Source organism: Pseudopodoces humilis, chromosome 3, assembly GCF_049639895.1.
Source record: "Pseudopodoces humilis isolate 2021_Gansu_Grassland_sample_001 chromosome 3, ASM4963989v1, whole genome shotgun sequence".
Taxonomy (NCBI): Eukaryota; Metazoa; Chordata; class Aves; order Passeriformes; family Paridae; genus Pseudopodoces; species Pseudopodoces humilis.
The window spans coordinates 11,584,152-11,605,916 of NC_142202.1; the positions used below are offsets into that span (position 1 = coordinate 11,584,152).

General features: G+C 41.2%; 1 protein-coding gene across 2 annotated transcripts in view; it reads right to left on the reverse strand.

Moving 5' to 3' along the window:
- The window catches only part of TTBK1 (tau tubulin kinase 1), a 107,852-nt gene that overhangs the window by 73,771 nt on the left and 12,316 nt on the right, over nucleotides 1-21,765 (reverse strand). For both annotated transcript variants that reach the window (XM_014261536.2, XM_088052387.1), the window contains 2 exons: nucleotides 17,719-17,877; nucleotides 10,120-10,267 (listed from right to left, as the gene is read on the reverse strand). In XM_014261536.2, coding sequence (XP_014117011.2) covers nucleotides 10,120-10,267; nucleotides 17,719-17,826 — 256 coding nt within the window. In that variant the 5' untranslated portion in view covers nucleotides 17,827-17,877. The remainder of the gene's footprint in view (nucleotides 1-10,119; nucleotides 10,268-17,718; nucleotides 17,878-21,765) is intronic.

Here is a 21,765-nt window from a genome sequence, read left to right on the forward strand (position 1 = left end):
TTTTTTTTAAAAAAATAAGTTTCCTCTGCAACATTATTGTTTTCTGGATCACTAAATTTTACAGAAAAAACATTTTAGTTTTTATAATTTTTTGAGAATTGTTTGCTTGTTTAGGATGACAATGTGTTTCTGCTTACTATAATTTTTGAAAATGATGAACAGACTGACAGTTCTTGATGACCTGCATCCCCAAACTGACTTGATTTTATACTGAATCCTCCTTTCCAGACTAAAACAGGCTTGAACCTGACCTGTAGGTCTTGGGAATTTAGGCTCTCCCTGGAACAGCCCAACCATGCACTGTTTTGCAACACAAGCAACACCAGGAAAATAGAAGAAAGGAGGTGAGGGAAATCTGTGCCCATTTCTGCATGAAACAAAAATAATATAATGGTGTAGAAAAGGCAGGCCACATTTACAAGTGGTGGATGTACAGCCAGACAGTCCTACAGGTGGGATAAATGCTGCAGCATCAAATACTCTGGGTCCCAGAGGCTTTCATTCATTTGTCATCTAAAGGAGGCACCAGATTACAACTGTTTGCTCTCTTGGAACAGTTCATGACATGCTGAAGTAGCAGATGGAGGCTGACACTCAGGTGTGACTTTGGGATTCCTTCAGCTCAGTCCTGAGGCTTATCAGAATTATAAAGCACAGAAGAACAATCATGTTAATAACCTCCTGTGCAGACAGGATGATGGAACTGTCATTCCATCCATGAACTTCCCTTTAAGGCAGCAGGAAATAGCCCTCTCTTACCTGTCTTCCTCAAGCATGGAGATCACAGCAGAGAGCAGCAAAGTATATTTTAACTCAGAAAGAAAGAATTGGGGGGGGGGAAATGCTTTTTATTTTTCCCAAGGTATATTTGGTATGGGAAGCCTCACAACCATTTTACTGCACTAACTGCCAGATGGCACTTGCTCCTTTGCTAGACTGCTCTGCTCAACAGTCGCCCAGATATTCCAGAGGGTCACATGGTATACCATAGAAAATATGCTCTGTATCTGCATTTGTCTGTTACTAAAACAAAGCAAAGAACAGGCAAATAGATTGCAAAGAGTTTTGGCCAGTTAATTAACTAACATCAGATGAATACATCAGCCTGATGTTCGTAAGTACTGACTTGAGAAAAGTTTCAGAGTGTTTTATTTTGTTCACAGGCATTTAGTTAAGGCAAAATTTTAATGTTCAGCCACAGAAAAATATTCTTTCTACTGCAGTTTTTTAACTACAATGAATATAATAATGTCTCATATAATACTGGGTAAGAAATATTTCAGTCACTGAAATGGTCTTCACCATCCTTGTTCTGAAGAAACTTAAAAATTACAGTCAATAATTATGTTCTCATGTATAAGAGCCCCTTCAACCCTTGGAGAGATATTCATCACCTTGTAGAGATATGATTAAAGTCCCTATTTGAATACTTTAGAACTTTCATTACATGAAAAGCTTTCATTACACAGCCCCTAAAAGAACCTAAATTATGATCCTTTTTTGAGTCTATTTTTTCACATGGATCAATTTCTAATTGGTGGACACCAATATTCATTCCAATCTTCTACTGATTTAAGTTCTTAAATATACCTAATATATTTTCAATGCAGCAATGAAACGAATCAAATAAATACTAAGAAGGAAATATGTAACATTTTTGTTGCAACTTGAAGTTGTTTTTTCTGTAACAGACTCCATATTTCCTGTGTTTTCACCCATGTTTTCTCCAGAAAACCAGTAACCACTCTTCTCCATAAAGAAGTAAAAAGATGTAAACTTTTAATTTTATGCTAAAATCCTGTGATTCATCTCCATAGAGTAGCTGTCTCATTCCTATTAGTTCACCCAAAACACTGAAGTAACTTCTGCTGCATGAATTATCATAAATCTCATAGCAATTGTTACTCTTATTACTGTTACCTTACCAATGCTTGCATTTTCTCCTCCACAAGACCAACACTGATACAATATCACAAATTCAGCAGTGCCCACAAGGATGTTGGCAAGGAAAGGAAAATGTAACATTAACAAAAAGCGCCAGAGAACTGGGTTTGTTCAGTTTTTAGGAAGGCAATAGAAGGCAAACTATCTGCTGGTCCGAGCCATCTAATGTAAGAGTGCCAAAGAAATGGAGGCTGACCTTTCTCAGAACTTGTCCTGGTTTCAGCTGGGCTGGAGTTCATTTTACTCCTAGTAGCTGTTACAGTGCTGTGTGCTGTATTTAGGATGAGAACAACATCGATAACACATGAATGTTTAGGCTGTTGCTTTAGTAGTCCCAACTCTAAGTTAAGGACTTTTCAGTGTTCCCCTGCTCTGCCAGTGAGGAGCTGCACAAGAAGCCAGGAGGGAATTGTGAGTAACTAGAAAGGTGGATGCCTCAAGACATTTTGGGGTATATGTGTTAGGGGAAAGAGCAAGTTGGGCCTTGCCCTGGCAGTGCACCCCTAGAGCTAGTATCCCAGCCTGGCAGAGCTGCCAATTGTCACACTGGAGGAAATGCCCCACACCTCATCCCTGGAGCCCCTAACCAGCTCCTGAGTAGCCAAATGACCAGAAGTGCCACCCAGGGGAAGTGCTCAGGAAGGCCAAGGGGTATTTAAGGCCAAACACATGGTGAGCACATGTCTTGACCCTACCTCCTCTTGGAGTTTCTATCAACTAAACATTGTTGGAACCCAGGAGTTGGTAGCTGTATGTGTCCTTTTCTGTATCATTTCTGTCCTTCTTCTAATTCCCTCTTTTTGAGTAACTTAAAATTTAACAGGCTTGGAGCTTGCGAAGTTGAGTGGGCTAAGTCAATGTTTTGAGAGGTGTTTTGTGCTGACTGAATGCTGCTCCTAACCTTTTGTAAAGTTCTCTGATTTCCTAAAGCTGACAGCAAAGTCTATTTTGTTGTTTTGACCTCTTGAGAAGATCTTGTCAGTGTTTCTCCTGTGTGTCTAACTCAAGAGTGCATGAACAACCATAAGTCCTCTTAAAATTCCTCTCTTAAAAGCATCTTTAAAGCCCTCTCTTCATTGAGAGAGTTTTTTGGGGCCTTGCAGGAGCACAGCTGGAACAGCTGACCTGAATGGGCCAAAGAGATACTGCTTACCACGGGATGTCATGCCCAATAAAAAACTGGGGCCAATTCATCAGGAGCCACAGACACTGCTTGGGAATGTGCTGGGCATCGCTCAGAGGGTGCTGCATCATTTGTACTTCTTGGGTTTTATTCCCCCCTTTCATTTTCTCATCTCCCCTTTCATTACTACTGTTGTTCTTATTTCAATTAATAAACTGTTCTCATCTCAGCCCACGCATTTTATATTCTTCCACTGCTCCCCATCCCATGGGGGCAGGGGTGCTGAGTGAGCAGCTGTGTGACACTTAGTGCCAGCCAGGGTTAACCCATGAGAGAGGCGCACAGAGAGGCACTGGGCATGAGCTGCAACATGGGAAGTTCCTATTAGGTGTGATTTCTTTATTCCTCCTTGAGGATAGTGAAACCCTGGAACAGGGGTCCAGAGAGGCTGTGGGATTCTCCATCTCTGGAGGTTATTCAAAACTTCACTGATGAAAGCCCAGAGCAATCAGAACTATTTCTTTTCTACTTGGAGCATAAGGTTGTACTACAGACCTCCAGAGGTCCTTCCTGAAAGCCTGAATTTTCTTCTGGACCTGTGTTACACACTGGGAAAAGCCCAGTTCTTAGGTCACTAAGCATAACATAACTTGTTCAAGCACTCAGCACTGCTGGGGTCTCTATGATATGCTCAGCTGTGAACATGTAGCTGTACAATTGCTCTCACTGGTATTTGGAAAGCTGCAGTTGTTTCTCAGTGCTCTATAGTGTACATTTTACAGCTATCCTCTTTATTTGCCTGTCAGTGTCAGGTTTATCAGCTTATCACAGGTTTTGTATTGTGGGGATATTGAATTCACTTCTGTACAAACATTGTAAAGAAATGGAGGATTCATCAGGACTAGAAACTGAAATGAGAGTTATTTTCATAATCTAACTTTACTTGGAAATGCTGCCTTTTGCTTGGCAGAGCTGGCTCACATAGACTTCTTTCCTCTGCAGTTACCAAGTGTCATCTCTGGCCAGACATGCCATCTGACTCCAGGGACTTATCAACTCAACTGGACAAAGGAGTTTTGAACATGAAAGATGACAAATTCTGTGCTGGAAGTAAGGCTTAAATAAATACATTACTCAACAGTAATCATCTAGGATTTAACCAACTGTGTTAAGCTCCCTAGTGCTCCTGTAATAAATCAATGAACTAATGAACACAAAACCCAAAAGGCTGGTCACTGTCCCTTAATCAAACAGATAAAGGTAAAACTGCTTGATCTTGCATAGAATAATTTCTTCTAGTTGTTTCCCAAAACTAACAACTTCAAGAGGAGTAACTGATAACAGATCCTACACAGGTCAAGGCACAATACTGCTAGAGCAAAAATTCAACACAGTCTCAGAAAAGTGTGGTTTAAACCCTTTTTCAGCCATGCCATGATCTTCCCTCACCCAATGGCATCCTACTTAGCACAGAAATGTGTACCAAATGCCAGTTCATTCAAACACTTCCACATGGAAAAATGCAGTGCTGGGTAGAGAGGCTCAAGTTACAGCATGTCTGTGAATCTGCCACTCTATGATGGCCTAAAACCCTGACAAGGGCAATTTACTCTGCTTTCTAGTCTCTGCAGACAGCTTGCTTACATCCACCTAGCAAAATATTGTAGAAACATCTAAACTGATGTTTACTGAACCACAGAGAGTTAAGGCACCACTTTAATACAAAAAACTCACAGGGGTAGTAAGAGCAAAACCCCCTAGGACTGGCAAGGATGAAAAGCAAGGGTCCTTTTCTTCCATTATTTTGCTAGGAAACTCTTATCTGTCCAACCCCTGGCAATAAAGAGGGAACAAGCAGTACAGACTTGCTTTACTATCTGCTATAACAAAACCAGGTACCCAAAAACTACACTGCCTGTGACCAGGCTGCATTTTGCACAACTACTCAATATGCAGAAGATCTCTGCACTGCAGAATAATATTAATCAGAGTCCTACACAATGAAACTGGTTACTCTGAAAAGAAGGCATTTACAAAAAAAACCCAACACACTGAAGGGAGCTTAGCAATATCTGGCAGACGAGTGAGATCAAAAGCAAGTATTTAGGGCCTTGTAGCCTCACACCAGGGCAACATTGCCACTGCAGATGAATAGAAAACAGTGCTCAGCACAAGAATAATCTGGCCATTTTAAATTACAATCTTCTAGGCTGCTCCAAAAAGAATCCCAGCATAGGTGACTGAATGTTGTGGCCACGTCCATATTTAGAGAGCCTATGGACCAGAAGGAAAATTAAGTGCACTCCTTGTGAGAGATCCTTGCACAGTGCTCTGGTCACACAGGGTGCCTCCAGAAGAAGCTCTCTATCAAGAAGTGCGTAAGGATAGGGAGAATGCTTTTGAATTCAAAGCATCTGCTTCTGAGCCTCACAAAGGCCCAGCTGAGCATCTAGAGAGAACACAACTCCTGGTTTGGCACCTATGATACCTTCCACACCTCTCTCTGCAGCAGCCCACTGGATTTAATCAGGGATACTGGTTTACAATTTCTGCAATTAATGTTGCTGATAGAAAGGCAGACTGATAGGGACAGAGCAAGCCAAGCACCTGAAAAGCTATTCCAGAGCTGTTCTCACAGAGATGTGGCATTTTGATTAATCTCAAATATCTCGTAGATAGGAAACTGAGTCTGGGTAATACTGATGCTCCTTTGCCTCCTGAATATTGCTCCACAGCAAATCCAGCACCGGGAAAAAAAATCACAGAGAGAGCAGAGAGATTGCTGTCCATTTGTACCTCAAAGGGTTGGAAAAACATTGAAGAGATGGAAAAACATCTGCTCATACAGTTGTGACACTACTCTCCCTTCCATATATTCTATGATAGGGAACCATCACATTTTCTCTCTTCATGATTCAAAAGAACAGGAGCCTCAGAGTCCTGGTTTATAAAACAAATGAGGTTTTAAAGAAAGCCTCCATACTGCCTTAAATCATCACAACTACCACGTGTCAGTGTTCCCAGAGTGGCTTTGGGTCATGTAAGGTTTTCTCTGAGCAAACAGACCATGAAATTCTATTTCAGGAACACACCAAGTAGTCCCCAAATCCTAAATGAGAGTCCAAACCAACAAATGCACCATCAGACAGGAGAGAACTAACCCAAAGCAAAATCCCCATAATCCATGAAGTTTATAGTCTAAAATCCCCAAGCCATATCTGCTGGAGATATATAGGCATGAGCAACTGCTGCCACTCACTGATCTGCAGGTACTGCACTGCTCACTAATGGAGACATTGCTTAAGAGGCTGAAACACAGAAAACCCAACCAAAGCCTTTCTTGCTCTCTGGATATGCAAGTTACTAATTCACTTAGCCAAACAGATCTTATTTCCATTTCCTTTTTAATGTATGTGATCCAAAGGCTTGTCTACACAGCAGAACACTGGCAGGTGCAACTAAACCAGCAACCTCCTCTGCTGGAGACAATCTGCAGGAAGTGTTTTGCCAGTGCAGCTTAGCCTTAGTTTCAAAATACTTGACTGCAAAGTAGAAAATCCCAATACATTAAAATTGTGTGCAAATGGTACAATCACGCACATACCTCACTTAAAGATAGCTTTACATTAGTGATTAAGGTAATAAAATAAGGGCTTAGCACAAAAATAGTATTCTGACAGAGAAGCTGTATTCATGCACAAGTTCACTGTGCAGATGCGCCCAAACTAGCCCTGAAACAGTTTCTGAATTTGTAACTGGTAAGATTTTCAACCCTAGTAGTGTAATTCTCCACTAGCTTCTCCAGGAGCAACAAGACAATATAAGGCAAACAGTGCTTCACAAGGATTAAAATAAAAAGCTATCTTGTGGTGCTCTAATCACAATTGGCCAGATAGAGTAGCACCAGACAGAATGTCCTGAGCCCTGCAAGTCCAGCCTGAACAAGTAAATATTCTACAGCAACTCTGTGGGACTAGAAGGTTTTGATTTTGTAGTAAAGTCTACGGGAGGCAAAAAAAGGACACAAATGTTGCTAAAAACTTCTTGGGTAAAGGTGCAACAACAGGACAACTGAGAGTTTCAGCACATCACCTGTGTGAAGAAACTCCATAAGCTGACTTCTCAGTTGTGTTTCACCCAAAGCATAAAAGGGCACCATTGCTGGTGTTTCACAGACCCAAGACAGTGACAGATTTGGAAGTTTGGTCAGAAGACGATTTATGATCCCTGCAAGTAATGATGTGAGTTATAAAGAACTTTGCCTTTGGGAAACATATTAATATCTAAACAGATGCAGAGAACCCACTATATGTCTAGAAAATTCAAATCAAGTATGAACAGAACAAAATTACTCTACAGAGCAGGTGAGAGATATTGACGTGGCAATGATCTCACACAGCCAAGCTCAAGTATCTCAGAACCATCTGTGCTGGAAGGGACCTCTTGAAATCATCCAGTCCATGCCTCTGTTCAAGCAGAGACATCTACAGCAGGTTGTCCATGGTCACATCCAGCTGGGTCTTCAGTATTGCCAACCATCTCTCTGGGTAACCTGTTCCAGCACATGACCACCCTCACAGCAGAAAACTGTTGTTTATTAAACATGGTGTTTATTAGAAGGTACAGAGACTCTCTAGAAGAGTCATTACCTGATTGGTTCCTCAGTTGTTCTGTGTGGATTGCTGGTGCAGGAAGGACACTATGAGGGACCTATGTGTGCTCCCTATGTGGCTGTTCCACAAACTGCCCTGGAAAGCCTAACTGTTGGCAACAGCCTGCAGTGCACACCAACCAGGAGCTACTGCATTCAAAGGTCAGGCTGTACCTAAACCAGGTCTGCAGTATGGGCCAATGGCCAACCTTTTCTATCCCAAACTCTGCCAAACTCTAGCAACTTTCAAGATTCTGAAGCTCTGGAAAGAGCAGTAGCTCATCTGTTAGTACTTTAATGTTGGTGTGACACCTAAACAGAAAACAATAAAGCTGCACTATTTAAGAGTGACTGCAATTTTCAATTTTACCAGAAAAGTACAGAGGCATTTTAGACAACATTGTTCCCTTGCTTTCCTTCTGGGAAACAGAAAGCAATTTCCCACTGCTTGGGAAATTGCATTGCATGGACTGACTCTATCACCTATGGTAATACCAAAAACTTCATCCACCAACTGCTAGAAAAAGGCAGCATCTCCTTTTCTGAAATGTTTCTCACCTCTTTGCAACACTCACAGTGAAAACATACACAATACGCGATTCCCCATGCTCTCAACCCAATTTCTTATTTTAACTTTATCATTTATTTCAGTAAAGCATTTGGGGATTAACCTTCAACCAAAAAAAGCTAAATTCCTCACAGAACAGCTTGATTTGTAAAAACATGGCTGAAGTAATGTGTCATTCTTACGTGCAGGATAGCTGATGCACGTTCAATTCTGCTTCTTCTGTCTTTTCTGTCCTTTCCCTGAATATTTACTAACTGCTTTGCCAAGGGGCTTTTCCTACTTCCATATACCACCACTCCCTCTCTCCCCAGTTACCAGAAGCATCCTGTACACAAATGTGGTTGTTTTCTCAAGCATTTGGTATTCTCAACAATCTTCCAGAAATAAACACAAGTATTAGTCAACACCTTGCACACATTTTCTGATGCTAGTCCTGGTTTAGTGATTTCAGGTAATGCTTTTCATGCATTCCCTGCCCTGGATGCAGCACCTATTGGCACTGGCCAGCATGACAGCATTGTCTCATGGTACTCTAAAATCCATTGTTCTACACAGTCACACCCTCACTCAATTCAGAGCAGTTTCAAGTGTACAACTAAGCAAAAAAAAATAAAATAAAATCTCAGCCACAGCCTTGCTTGCCCTCATGGGAGTGTGTTCAGACCTCAGACACCCGCTCTGCTGCTCTCTGGGAGCTTGTATATCCAGGCCTTTTACAGATCAACAAGAGTCCTCATAATGACCTGGGCTGATTTCTCCTTTACACAGCTCAGCTGCATCTATTACAATCCTGAGTATTCAAAAGAGGCCTTATCAGTCCTCCTCTTGGGAGAGCTGAAATGTGGAAAACAATTTGACCTTCAAAAATAATTCACTGGCATTTACCTAGAGGCGATCTGTCACAAACATCGAGTAACTCATTTCACAAGGCCTGCAACAGTCTCATCCGCGAATTCAGTCATCTCTCTGGAGATTTTGTACAAAGGCAAAGGGATAGACTCATAAGACCACAACATTATCTCTAAAGCATGACCCCTGATGATAAGGATCCTACTCACTGCTTCAGCAGGTGTTTCCTCAGCCCAAGTGGGAATCCTGCAGAAAGGAACATCCCTTCAAATGTATATCGTACTATAACACATAAACTGTACCTGACAATAGCTGGCTTTGCCTTAAAAAGGAAATCCATGCACAATGTCCTTCAGCCAACAGCACTTCTAAGTTCCTCAAAGGCAGATTTAGAAATTCCTTGTTTACATTCCTCCATAGCAATCTTTTTAGTAGAAGCCTCTCTCCTTCAGCCAGGAACAAATGCATCAAGACAGCTCCCTTGCACCCTCATTAAGAATCGGCACATCACTCAATGCTTTGCCTTCAGGACAGCGAGGCACATGAAAAATTAGCTAATAGTCAGTTTCCCTATACTTCCTGTTGTCCATTTTTTGCACTCCTCTACTAGTCAATCATTTTACTTGGAGACTGTCACGCTTCAGTGCTCCAGGTCATCTGGGAGTAAACTTCATTTCTTAGTCAGATGCTGCTTCCTCTATTCCTTATTTTCTAATCAGCATTACTAGATTGCAGAGACCAGTGGACCAATAGTTCAGTCTAAGTCTCCTCACTGTCCTCATATCCTGGCAGACAAAATAGTCCCTGCTGTTAGATCTCACTTGAGCTGCAGAATGTAACAGCTTTCTGAGCTGGATGACTTAACATGACATCACATATAGATGGAAGCTGAAGAGAAAACAGTAAAGACCATTTGCAACTTTGGATTCTAATAGTTAACATGCATAGTGACTTTCAGCACTTCCAAAGGGCTTTTTGCCTTACCTTGCAGCTTTTTCAGGACAGCCACTTCCATCTTGAGAACTTGCTTGGGCTGCTGAGCTGATTCTACCTTCAAGGCCACGTTCTCACGAGTCAGCAAATCCATTGCCTCATAGATCTCCCCAAAGCCACCTCCACCGATCTTCTTCAGCTGGAAAAGTACAGAGGTTTGGTACAATGTACACAAGAGGGAACATCAAGCTGGCTCTCATGAAGCCAGCTCCTCGACTGCGTAGGGAGAACAAGCTCAGCTCCCAATCTGTGCTGTGCCTGAATCCCTTCACAGCTTGGCAAAAGTCCAGCTACCCACTTGACTGTGCTATGTATAAATTCTTTGCTCTAACAACAAAGAACAAGCCCAGCAAGCAGTGACGGGTGATACTTTTAAAAGCAAATGATAATGCCTATTGCCTCCATGATGTTCTTGCCAAAATTCAAGATCCTTCAAGGAGGTAGCAGAACCACTGTCCAGACCATGGTAGATTCAAACTGTCATTCCTCACCCCAACAAATACATCTCGGCAGTAAAACATAACCATGGTAGTTGGAACTAATCTTTCAAGAAATAAGTTAAATTAAGTTTGTATCTCATTCAAAGGATTTTAAAACCAGAACAGATCATCCACTGGAATCTTTTACAAGATGCTTTACCTGCTCTGGTAGTGAAGTTACTTCAATGTCACATTTCAAAGAACTGCCAACAGCATTACCTCAAAACAGCTGTGTACAAGCCATCAGTACAACTCCATTCTTTCTCAGTCTCTTTTTCTCTTTAATTTGAAACCAAACCAAATTATGCCTCTTGCATCTCTGAGCAAAATTAAAGACTGTTTCATAATAGGAATCCACAACTTCAGCTGACATAATCTCAAAGCTGAAGATGTCTAAGTTTCAGCATATTTCATATGTACCTCCTAGAGATAAACTGTCTGCCTGTTCTAGAGTAGCCTCCCATTCAGAGAGCAAGTCAGGATCCTCTGCCTTTCCTGGAAGGTGATTCCTTGATCTTCCTTCTGCTGAGACTTGACAGCATATGTGCATATAGTTAAATATAATCATGTATAATACAGACTTCCTCATGTGTTGCAAGAGTCATGGTCTATGCCAGGAAAATAATTTTATATTTGTTTCTCTTAGATATATTTAAAGCCTTCTGTGCTGCCCAGGAGGAAATTCAGGTTTACAGCAGAGACAGATCAGGGCTCACTTGATCTGCTTAGCACTTGTTCATCAAACCAAGCTGCAGCCCTTCCCCTCAGCATTTTGTGTTCCCTCTGTTAAAAACCGCTCTGGAAGTCCTGAGTGCCACTTCTTTCCAACAGTAGCGGTAACACTTAAGAGAGGAAAAGAAGTTTTGGTCAGACAGATAGTTAAACATGGGTCTTACACAATATTTAATGAGGTTTAGATGATATTTTAGTGTCTTCTGTACCACCAAAGGCCTGTCCTGTGCATGTGTCCAGTTTGGTGAACAAAGGACGCTGCCTACCAAGGGCAAGGTTTTTCCCTCCCAACAGTGAACCAAATAATTTGTTTTTCTGGCTCCCAGATCAAGAAAAACAGTTCCATATGAAGAGGGAAGTACCTTCCATATTAACAGCTTGACAGCTAGCCTTGTCTTTGAAGCTACTACTTAATAACCCTTGCTGTCAAGAGTAACTTCTTGTCATTTTTCCTCATGACCTTCCATGGGGCTAAACAGGCATACTCACACAGCAAACAGCCAATAACTAGGTCACCACAGATTATTCATAAATTATTACAGTGCAGTCCTACTTCTGCTTGGAAATTCACACTAAGTGAGCTGGCTATTAAAAATCTTTCTTTCAAAACAGTGCTACATTCAGCATTGCAACAACATGTCAGCTAATACCTCAGGATTCAGTACACAAGATCTTCTGTTGTCTGATATGTTAATGAGAAAGGGACAGTAAAAGCTACAGAAGGCAAAAAGGTAAACTGGGATCAGGAGGGACTTCGAGGAAAAGTGAAAAACTCAGGCAGAAAATGGTTAAGATAACAATCAAAAGTCAACAGTGAAAAATACAACACAGTATAGCTGGGATGATTAAAAATATAGGCTACCCAAACGTCTCACTGTGTAAATTAATTCAAGAAAGAGATCTGGGGAGAAATATTGCTGAGGCAGCACAGACACACATAATTATTCTTTTCCATTCATTGGCCCTAACAGGAACGGCTCTGATGGTCCAACACAGTTGTCAAAATACAGAGGTACTACAATACAAATGAAACAACGCAATGATATGACTAGGATAGCATCTGTAGGAAGGCCCAGCCATATATCATGCACAATATTGAACATCTCACTCTAGAAGCTCTCACTGAATTAGTTGTTGTTCAATTTAGGAGTAAAAGAATGATCAGGAGTCTGGAAAAACTAAGGACAGGCTAGAACTGTTACCCCAGAAAAAGCAAAGGAATGTATGCTCCAGAGAAGCAGGTTCAGGAAAAAAAGTACAATATTGAGACTGCACACCTGGCAGAATAGCCAAACTGGAGGACACATAAAGGTCTACTGAGAAACAAATGGGAGATCACACGAGATCAAGATCAAAGCTTCTGCTGAATCAGAACACTGATTTAACATATACATTCCAGTCAATGGAGGGCTATCAAAGCTGCCTTTGCTTCCTTGCATCCTTGCTCACACTCTTATGGAAATTATTCTCTGGCATATTTTTCCCAGCACACCAGATGGTACCATCTATTTAACATCACCACTAGCACTGCCATACTTCTTGATTTTTCGGGAACATCTAGAGGCTATGAGCAGCCATTTCCTTTGCTTTGTTCCAGAGCAAGCTGTTGTAAGTCAAGGTCTTGGCTGAGGTCAAGGGCTTGTGACACATCCATTGCCTCATTGTCTGGGTGCTCCGTGGGAGTTCACTGTTTAAGGTGAACTCAGGACAGCCTTCTATTGGATGCAAAGGAGAGATGGGTACATACCACTCAAAAACCCCCAAACCAGTAATGCAACTGCAAACACAAAGTCAAGGAAGAAAATTAAACATCTAACTAGAATCATCTAAGTAGTAATCATGAGTCATCAGCCCATGTTAAGCCTCACTGCTCTGGGGATATTTTCTTCTGGTCCTGTTTCCTACCTTCAACAGCCCACTTACTGTTATGACTGGGATACAGGCTGCCAATACCAGCAGGATTCATTCCACCTAATTGCATGAGCCCCTGCGTGAGCTGGGTGTCCAGGTGTCTATTCCAGGCTGTGGAATCAAGTGAATAGTTCATCTGATCAAACGGGTAGGTATTTGGACTTGGACACACACAATCAGGAGTTACACAGGATACAGATGGCTCCCTTTGAAGTCTGCTTTAAATATTCTGAAATACTTTGGATTTATCCTGAAAAAGACTCTTGTAGCACAATCTTTCAGAGCCTACTAAAAAAAAGCCCAAAACAACAGCAACACGCAGCCTTCCCACTAAGCAAAAATCAGTACTTTCAGACACGGTTCAAAAAACCAAGGCAACACACAACCCCAGCCAAAAATAGGCTTGAATACAAATTTAATCTTTTATTACAGAAGCATATATGACACAACTGCTCTAAACAAAGTCTGCCTTCCAAGGGTATTATATAAAAAATAGACCTTCCCAGGATAACATTTCAGGATCAAGGCAGGAATGGTTTGGTGTCAGGATTAGTGGCAATGTAAAGGGATGAGCGCTTTAAATCCAGGGCAAAGGACCAAACAAAAAGCCAGAAACCTTAATTGAACTCAGCCAGGGTCAAGACTGTCACCAACAGGTTTCAAAGAATTGACAAGGTCAAACAGTAACCACTGTGGTTATCTTCTAGTAGCACTTGTATAGCCAAGCCTGCAACTCCTGCAGCCCAGCTCAATGGGCTGCTTGTTCCAGAAATGGTCAGTGGGCCTCAACTGACTTAACAGCTGAGGAAGAGTTGACCTTTGTTCATCAAACTCTCCAGAGTCCACCCCATTTGCTTAAGAGGACTGTATCTGATTTCAAGGGAAATGAACTCATGAAAAACAGGCATAAACTGAGAAGCCAGTAATGTACTCAGCCAGCCATATTCTAAATCATCTGAAGACCTGTCAAAGCCCACTTAAAGCAATTCAGAGTGAGACCAAAATAGGTCCAAAGTCTGACAAAGAACCTTGCTTGTCCCACGTTCCCTCTTGTAATTATAAATGGCCTTTCTAAACAAAACAAGGTAAAGAATTCCTGAAAGTTTTAGGGGGCTTCCAGCAAGGTTTCCAAAATAAACAGGAGAACTTCAGATCAAGAAGCTTAGAAACCTGAAAGAAAGCAAAACATAGATTGCACCTAGCAAAAGAACACACACATGTACACAAGTCATCACTTGAGTTCAAAGCTCAGTGTAGGAGCTGCCAACTCCGTCTTGCTAATAAGTGTCAGTTGTGAATCCCCAGTAAAAGGCATTTATGTGAAATAAAGAGATACATCAAAATTCAGCTTTAACATCCATACCTAGTTCAAAGCAAGTACAAGTTACGCTTGACTTTGTTCCCTCCCCTGAACAAAGCTGTTCACAGCATTCAGAGCACACGTGGATCAAGACCCTCTGGGGACTCAGTAAAAGTCAAGTGGTTCCAGTACTGTCTAAATTTCATCTAGTCAAAGCATCAAAAATATCTGCAAGTAAAGAATGATGACTAAAAAGAATACTTCTAAATCTACAAGTTTTGATAAAAACCATAAGCACACCCTGTCCATGTCTTTTTTTTCATAAATAAGAACAAAAATATTACTCCTGTCAGACAGCCAAACTTTCCTGACTTCAAGTGACAGGAAAATGAACTACCAACAGGCTAACTGCAGAGAACTACCATCTTCATTTGTCAAAGCTTTGTCAGCCAGCAGAAAGGAGGAAAGGAGTTCAAGGAATACATTACACCAATCTAAAATTAGAAATTGGCTCAATAATGGAAGTATGCCAGCACTAAGAGCTACAAGGTTCAAGCAGATGCCCAGCCAGAGACAGTCAGAGACACTGGGAGGACAAATTACATAAAAGACCTTCTGGCAGTTGCACCCCAGCATCACATAAATATGCCACACACCTGCTTGAGTGTGTGGCATCCATCACCTACAGCAAAGGCTGGACCATACAGCTGGCACATTCTGGGTTAGATTCAGAGAGATTTGTGACAAAAGGAAAAAATGTTACCTCTGATATTACAGCTGTATGCTCAGTTTAAGGTACAGTCCCTTTTTCCTCAGTCACTTGATCCTATGCTGGCCATTTCCTTGGGCCACCAGCAGTATTTTCATAGTTTTTCCAGATTATTCCAAACTCCCCACAGCTCGTGGTTCTGACTGGTCCCACACTAGCTCAAAGCAAGGGGAAGGCACAGAAGGCCTGTCCAAAAGGAAAGGGTCTACACTTCACACTTTTTTTTTGGGGTGGGGGCAGTAACTGTTCAATGAAGGTTCACAATGCACAAGTCAGCTAGCACATGGTCAAATTCCCAGCTCTACTCAGAGTAGGGAAAAAGTATTTCTCATTGCTATTTACAGCCTTTAGCAAGTCATGTCATTTCTCAGAGCCTTCAAGTGGGGCAATGACTTCACTGCAGTATTTAAGGCTACTGTGAGACATTATAAAACAGAAAAGGTTATTCCTCTAATTAGAGGTAGTTGCTGTTGACAATACAACTGCACATTTCTGTCTTTTCTAAGTCAGAGTTAGTGGGTAGAGCTCCTAGTGGGCTCCAGCCACAGATTCATGCAACAATGAAGCACTGAATCTCACTTTTAGTGCCTCTACCAACTTTAAAATTGGTTTGAAATGTTCCCTGTGAGCATCACTGAGCATATTTTAGACTTTATTTGGAGCTTTTGGTGCTTGTAAGAGTTCTGCTGTTGCCAAGAACAAATTTACTTTGTTTAGACTTTGTTATAAAAATACTCCCATCATTTACAGAAGTTTTAGCACTCCTGTCTAGGAAGGAGAAACTCCAAGATTAACTAATAGGGAATGGTACAAGCTAAAGTTAGCCAAGTAAAGGAGAACAGAGAACCCCACAATCTCAGAACTGTTCGGGCTGGAAGAGACCTGTAGAGATCACCTAGTCCAACCCCTCTGCCACAACAGCGTCACCTAGAGCTGGTGACACAAGAACCCATCCTGGTGGGTTTGGAATGTCTCCAGAGAGGGAGACTCCACAACCTCCCTGGGCAGCCTGTTCCAGTCCTCTGCCACCCTCAGTGTAAATGAGTTATTCCACATGTTAAGGAGGAATTAGTATTAGCAATCATGCACCTGAAACAAAGGCATCAGGAGAGCGCTGAAATTCAGCTTGGCAAAGAACATGCACCAATCTGACCATATTTCAGGCTCTGGGGAAATTTCCATTTCTGCAGGGAGAGACAGATAAAAGCTGCAAACATTATTTTCTGAGACACTGGTAAGCACAGGGCATGTTTCATGTCCTATATGTCAGTTAACCTGGCCATGGATCATCCCTCCAAAACAAGTAGAGGTGCTCCAATCCAGAGCTGCAGGAGCACAGTAAAGCTTTCCTTCAGCCGTGACAGAAAGCTTTGGGAGGGGCAAAGGGGTTGTCTCCATTTTGGTGTCTAATCACAGAGAAAACTGAGCTTCTCCATCTGCTCTCAAGAAGCAAGGAGAATGAAGAACAGTTTGAATTGCTTAAATATAAATAGGCTGTTCAGCAATAGGCCCTACAGAAAAGTGAAGGCTGCAGAGAAAGCTGGAACAGAGTGAAGAGAGACAGGCAATGGGGATCAACAAGAACAGGGCTGGGTCTAATGAAAAGATAATGTTTTTCCTGAAGTGGGCTTCTGAAAAATAACCTATCCACAGCCTGGAACTGAAGTGAATTCAAGTCCCAAGCTTCTTTAGTCCTCTGCTCTCCACACTTCACTGCAAAACTCACAGGGCCACTGAACCACAGCTAGTCAGCATAAAGAACAAATCAGTGCTACTACTGCAAATCACCTGTAGTTCAAACTAGTGAGGCTTCTGCTGGGAGTTTAATGATTCAAAGAGTGCTGGTAATCCCACTTAAAAATTGAGACAATGGTATACATGGGATTTAAATGTTTTTTCAGCATTTTAAAAGCAAAGCCTGTCCAGCTTACACAGCGGATAAGACAAGAACTAAAACGCTTAACATATGATGATATAATTTTAAGAAGTATCCCAATAAATTTACACAGAAGTTGAACCAGCTAGTTAATCATGGACTTTGACTCTTGAAGTAGCTGACATTCCAATCCAAAACATTTGGTTTTACATTATTTTATTGTAATGCAATTTATTTATAGTCATGTCTGCAGTACTCTTTGCCACAGTAATTTGAAATCTAAGTTTCCCACTAAAAAAAAATTACTCACTCTGCTGCAACAGTTCAATCCTACCTAAAAATCCTTGGCAGATTTAGCCTTCTGAAAATACCACTCTAAAACTCTTCTTCCTGCAGTATCTTGCTAAGATGTCAAACCCTGCCACTCCACTGTTGCTTGCCAGAGGCCAGGATTAAGTAGTGAAGTTGATGTAGTATTGCAGGAGGAGGAGGAGGAGGAGCCATTAGTGCCACTGCTACTCACCACTTTCCAGCGATCTTTGACCACGTAGTTGGTCGGGAGAATGTCGACCTGTTCCCCTCCACCGCTCATGTTTGGTTCGTCCTTGATGACTGCTGCTAGGCACTGCATTTGCCAGCCAGAGAGTATTTCAGTAGCTCCCAGTTTAAATGAGCCATTTATCTGGGGGAAAAAAAAGGGGCAGGGGGAATGAATGACAAAATTATTACAGGTTGCAGTGTAGGTATGTGCTGCATTTGCACAGGTCTTGCTTATGAATAAATCATAACCAGCTTCTTAGGAAAGAGGGCAAACCCACCCTGCAAACACCTGAGCTCACTCCATGCATAACCTGACAGATTATCCAAGTCAGCAGCACAAACTAAAGGGCGACAATCACCAGCTACTCCATGCAGGAGTCCAGGGCTCTTGGGCTTGACAAAGCAATGAGAACCCAACACCAAAATGTTGTAAGGGTTCTTACTGTTACCAGGCAAAGAAGTCTTGCTTTAGCAGAGCAGCTGCTACCTCAGCAGTTTTTATGGCTTGCATTGGATGACATCCAACATAAATCAGAAAGGTTTGCCAGGTATTGCATTCAGCAAGCCTAAAAAGTCTGAATAGGGTAGAAGGACTGTACAGGGCCAGGGTTACACACACATCACTGTAATGAACAGCCAAGTAGAGTAGATGGGGAATGTTAGAAAAGGTTTCAGCCAGGTATAAGTTAGTCCTCCTCATACCCTACACACAGTGCTAAAGATGATCAGATTAAAATACAGAACGATAACTTGTGCCTGTGGTGTTCATCTTGACCTTTTTTCCTGCCTTCATATGGAGCTCCAGATAGCCTATGTGGATATTAATTTTAAAGGTTTTTTGTTATAAATCTTCTCCAAAAATTACTTTCAGAAACACATTAACTTGGCTTTCCTAGAAGAAAATGAATGAAACAGGCCTAATAAAAGATCTTGCTCAGATATTTTACTGGCTTTAGAAGTAGGCTGGATCTTTTACTAAGCATGGATCTTGGCAATTCTATTGTCATTCCCCAAAAATATGAATATTTTCCTTTCTAAAAATGAGTGTTACTGTAGCACTTTGGTTCCAGACTTAGATTAACAACACAAATACCAAATTTTTTAAAAATACTAGAGCTGATCATTCAGCCATCACATTTCTTCAGGTCAAAAAAAAAAGGGAAAAAAGTTACCAGTTAATTATAAGCTCAAGTAGAGAAAAAAACTCATTCCCTAGCTGTAAAAGAACTGAGAGAAGGCTATGAAGTGGCCAGCATGTAGTGTGCACAAGGAAGCAGCAGACAGAAGTATGTCAAAAGTGCAAGACAAAAGATGATCAAACAAAACATGAACAAAAGATCTCAAAGAGATCTTATAAAAATCTTCACAAAAGAAGATTTCATTCCAGATATAGAAGGTAACTACATGAAAAAAAAGAGCAGCAGACTAACTCAGCAAGAGGGCTGCTGAAAAATGTTCAATCCAACATCTGCCAAAGGACAATCAAAATAATAGAAGAGAAATAAGAAAAAACTGAGTATTAAAGAGATTCAGAAGAAAGGTGCTGCAAAATGTTCTGAATTCTCACTGAAAGAGTCCTGCATCTTTATGGGGTAGCTGTGCTTTCAATCATCAGGTACTGAAGTAAGAAATTGGAAAGAGAAAGTACCTGCTGTGTTTGGGAGCACAACATTTGTGCTGCTTCTTCTAATGAGCAAGTGGAATGCCATTCCCAAGTTCCTTTATGCTCACCAGAACACCTGAACTGGCCATCCCTAAACTACCAGTGAGCAGTGAGCACACAACCTCCCTGCACATCATCTCAGGAGGCACAGAACAGAGAACCCCTGCAAGAATCTCCTTTAATGTTGGCTTTTCTTCCAGTATTTAAAGAAAAGTTAGTTAATTATAGACTGCCCCAAACTTTTAACATTACAAACACTGACACAGAAATAAGTATCCCTTCCCTACTGTTGAAGGTCTCTTCACATCACTTTAGCAATGCACGTGCATAGTAAGATTTCAGTCTGGTGACTGCGGCAGAAAGTAATCCCAAGGAATAATTTTAGAGGAGAGACTGAGCATGAGAGTCCACAAGCACTCAAAGCCAGGCAAGGTAATCGCTTTCCCTGGTGTACTATTCCACTTCCCTTTATCAAAATTTTAATATGTGTGCACAAAGATGTCATGTCTGTTATTTAAAGGAATCTGGCTTTGAAATGGAATAAAATCCTCCTGGGCAATACCATGAAAAGCAGCCATTTGGCAATATGGAATTACAGAACTAAGTTTACAGATATGCTGTGGTATCGCCAGAATAATGCAGCCAAAGCAAATGACAATTTAATTGTAATCTGAAACAAATTTCGAGCTGTTTTAGATCACAGTAGCAACACAAATCCAAACTTTATTCCTGAGGTAGTGCAAATACTGCAGAAACATTCTCAGGCCTACGGGTCAAGCATTACCTATACCCATAGCAAGACATAATACATTAACCTAAAAACCCAGGAGGATCACAAAGGGCAAAAGAAGGAATGTAGATACCTTTGTGCAGAAACCAATCAGCACAGAAGAGGCAAGAGATGGTCACGCAGAAGAGTGGAAAGGCAGTACCTCTCCTCTGCAGTACACAGCAGAGACCATCACTTCTGCATGTTAAATGTTACCCAACAATCTTAAACCCAGACACTGCACCACTCTCCTTACCTTTAAAATGTATTGACCACAATACAGAGACATAATTTAAAGTACAGTAACTGTGAAAACAAGAACTTTCAATTTGTCTTTTCCTGTAGGAAATGGATAGGATATCAAGAAACTCTTGTACCCTTGTCCTATGAAGCCAGGCAAGGGAATTGAGTAAAAGCTGCCTTCCTAGAAGAAGCAAGTAAAGCACAAAGGAAAGGAGCTGAGAAATAAACAGTGACAACAGTAGGACCAAATTCCATCTCTTGGCCAACCTCAGCATGAAGAAGTGTGAAATCAGCTCTTCCATGCTGTTATCTCCTTCAGCCAACTATATAAACTTTACAAACATATAAACTTTATAGCTTTATACATTTAGTCTTGGAATTTATAATAAAAGAAATGCACAAAACCCCATGTTCACCAGTTCACTGAAAGTGGCAAGAGCAGTTTGAGGAGTCATTTTATATGCCTTTCCAGCTTTAATTCTCTATCCTAGATACCTATTCCTGGCCAGCTTAGGTCAGGACACTGGCCTAGATGGACCTGTAGTATGACTCAGTATGGCCTGACTTGTGTTTTGGTGAGGTACTTTCAGCAGGAGTGCATATATGTCTTCTTTAGCTCTTCAAGGTGGTCAGATAGCAAAAAATAAAGAATCAATGGAAAAAGTCTCATATACACAGCCCAACCTATCTTACAAGGTTCTCTTTCATGCAAGCAAAATTTTAAGCAGCTTTGTTGGAAAAAATATTTTCTCATTTTACAGGATTATAGCATTCTTAAAATTAAACTTATAAATACCAAGTACACCCTGTGGGAATTCCTAATGAATATATGAGATCTTTCCTATGTTGGCTTGCTTCAGTCCCAGTAACCACGATTGAAGTGCTCAAAACACAAGCCACACTCACACAAACATCAAGCTCAAAACTCATCAGACATGAGGTGGTTGTTAAACAGCAGAACAAAGCTATGGAATTCTGTCTCTCACCATCTTACTAAGGGTCTTAATCTTACTGTGGAGGAATTGCCATATCCAACTTCATTTCAGGACACATCCTTACCTCTGGAAGTCTACAAATTATACCAGTTTAGACTGGTGTAATTCATGACCCTCTTGATCAAATTCCCCACCATGAACCACCTCAGGAGCATGATCCACCTTAAGATCAGATCCCAGAGGTGTTATAGAATATTGATATAAACTACAGCTTTTTCTGGGTGAGGCAAAGTTGGCTAACTGCAAAACCAAAAGAAGTAGCCCAATAAACTGCAGTCTAGAAATCAGATCAATCTCCCTGTCCAATAACTGCATGGGAGGAACAACTGAAAAATAGTTGTAAATAGAATTTAAGCATAA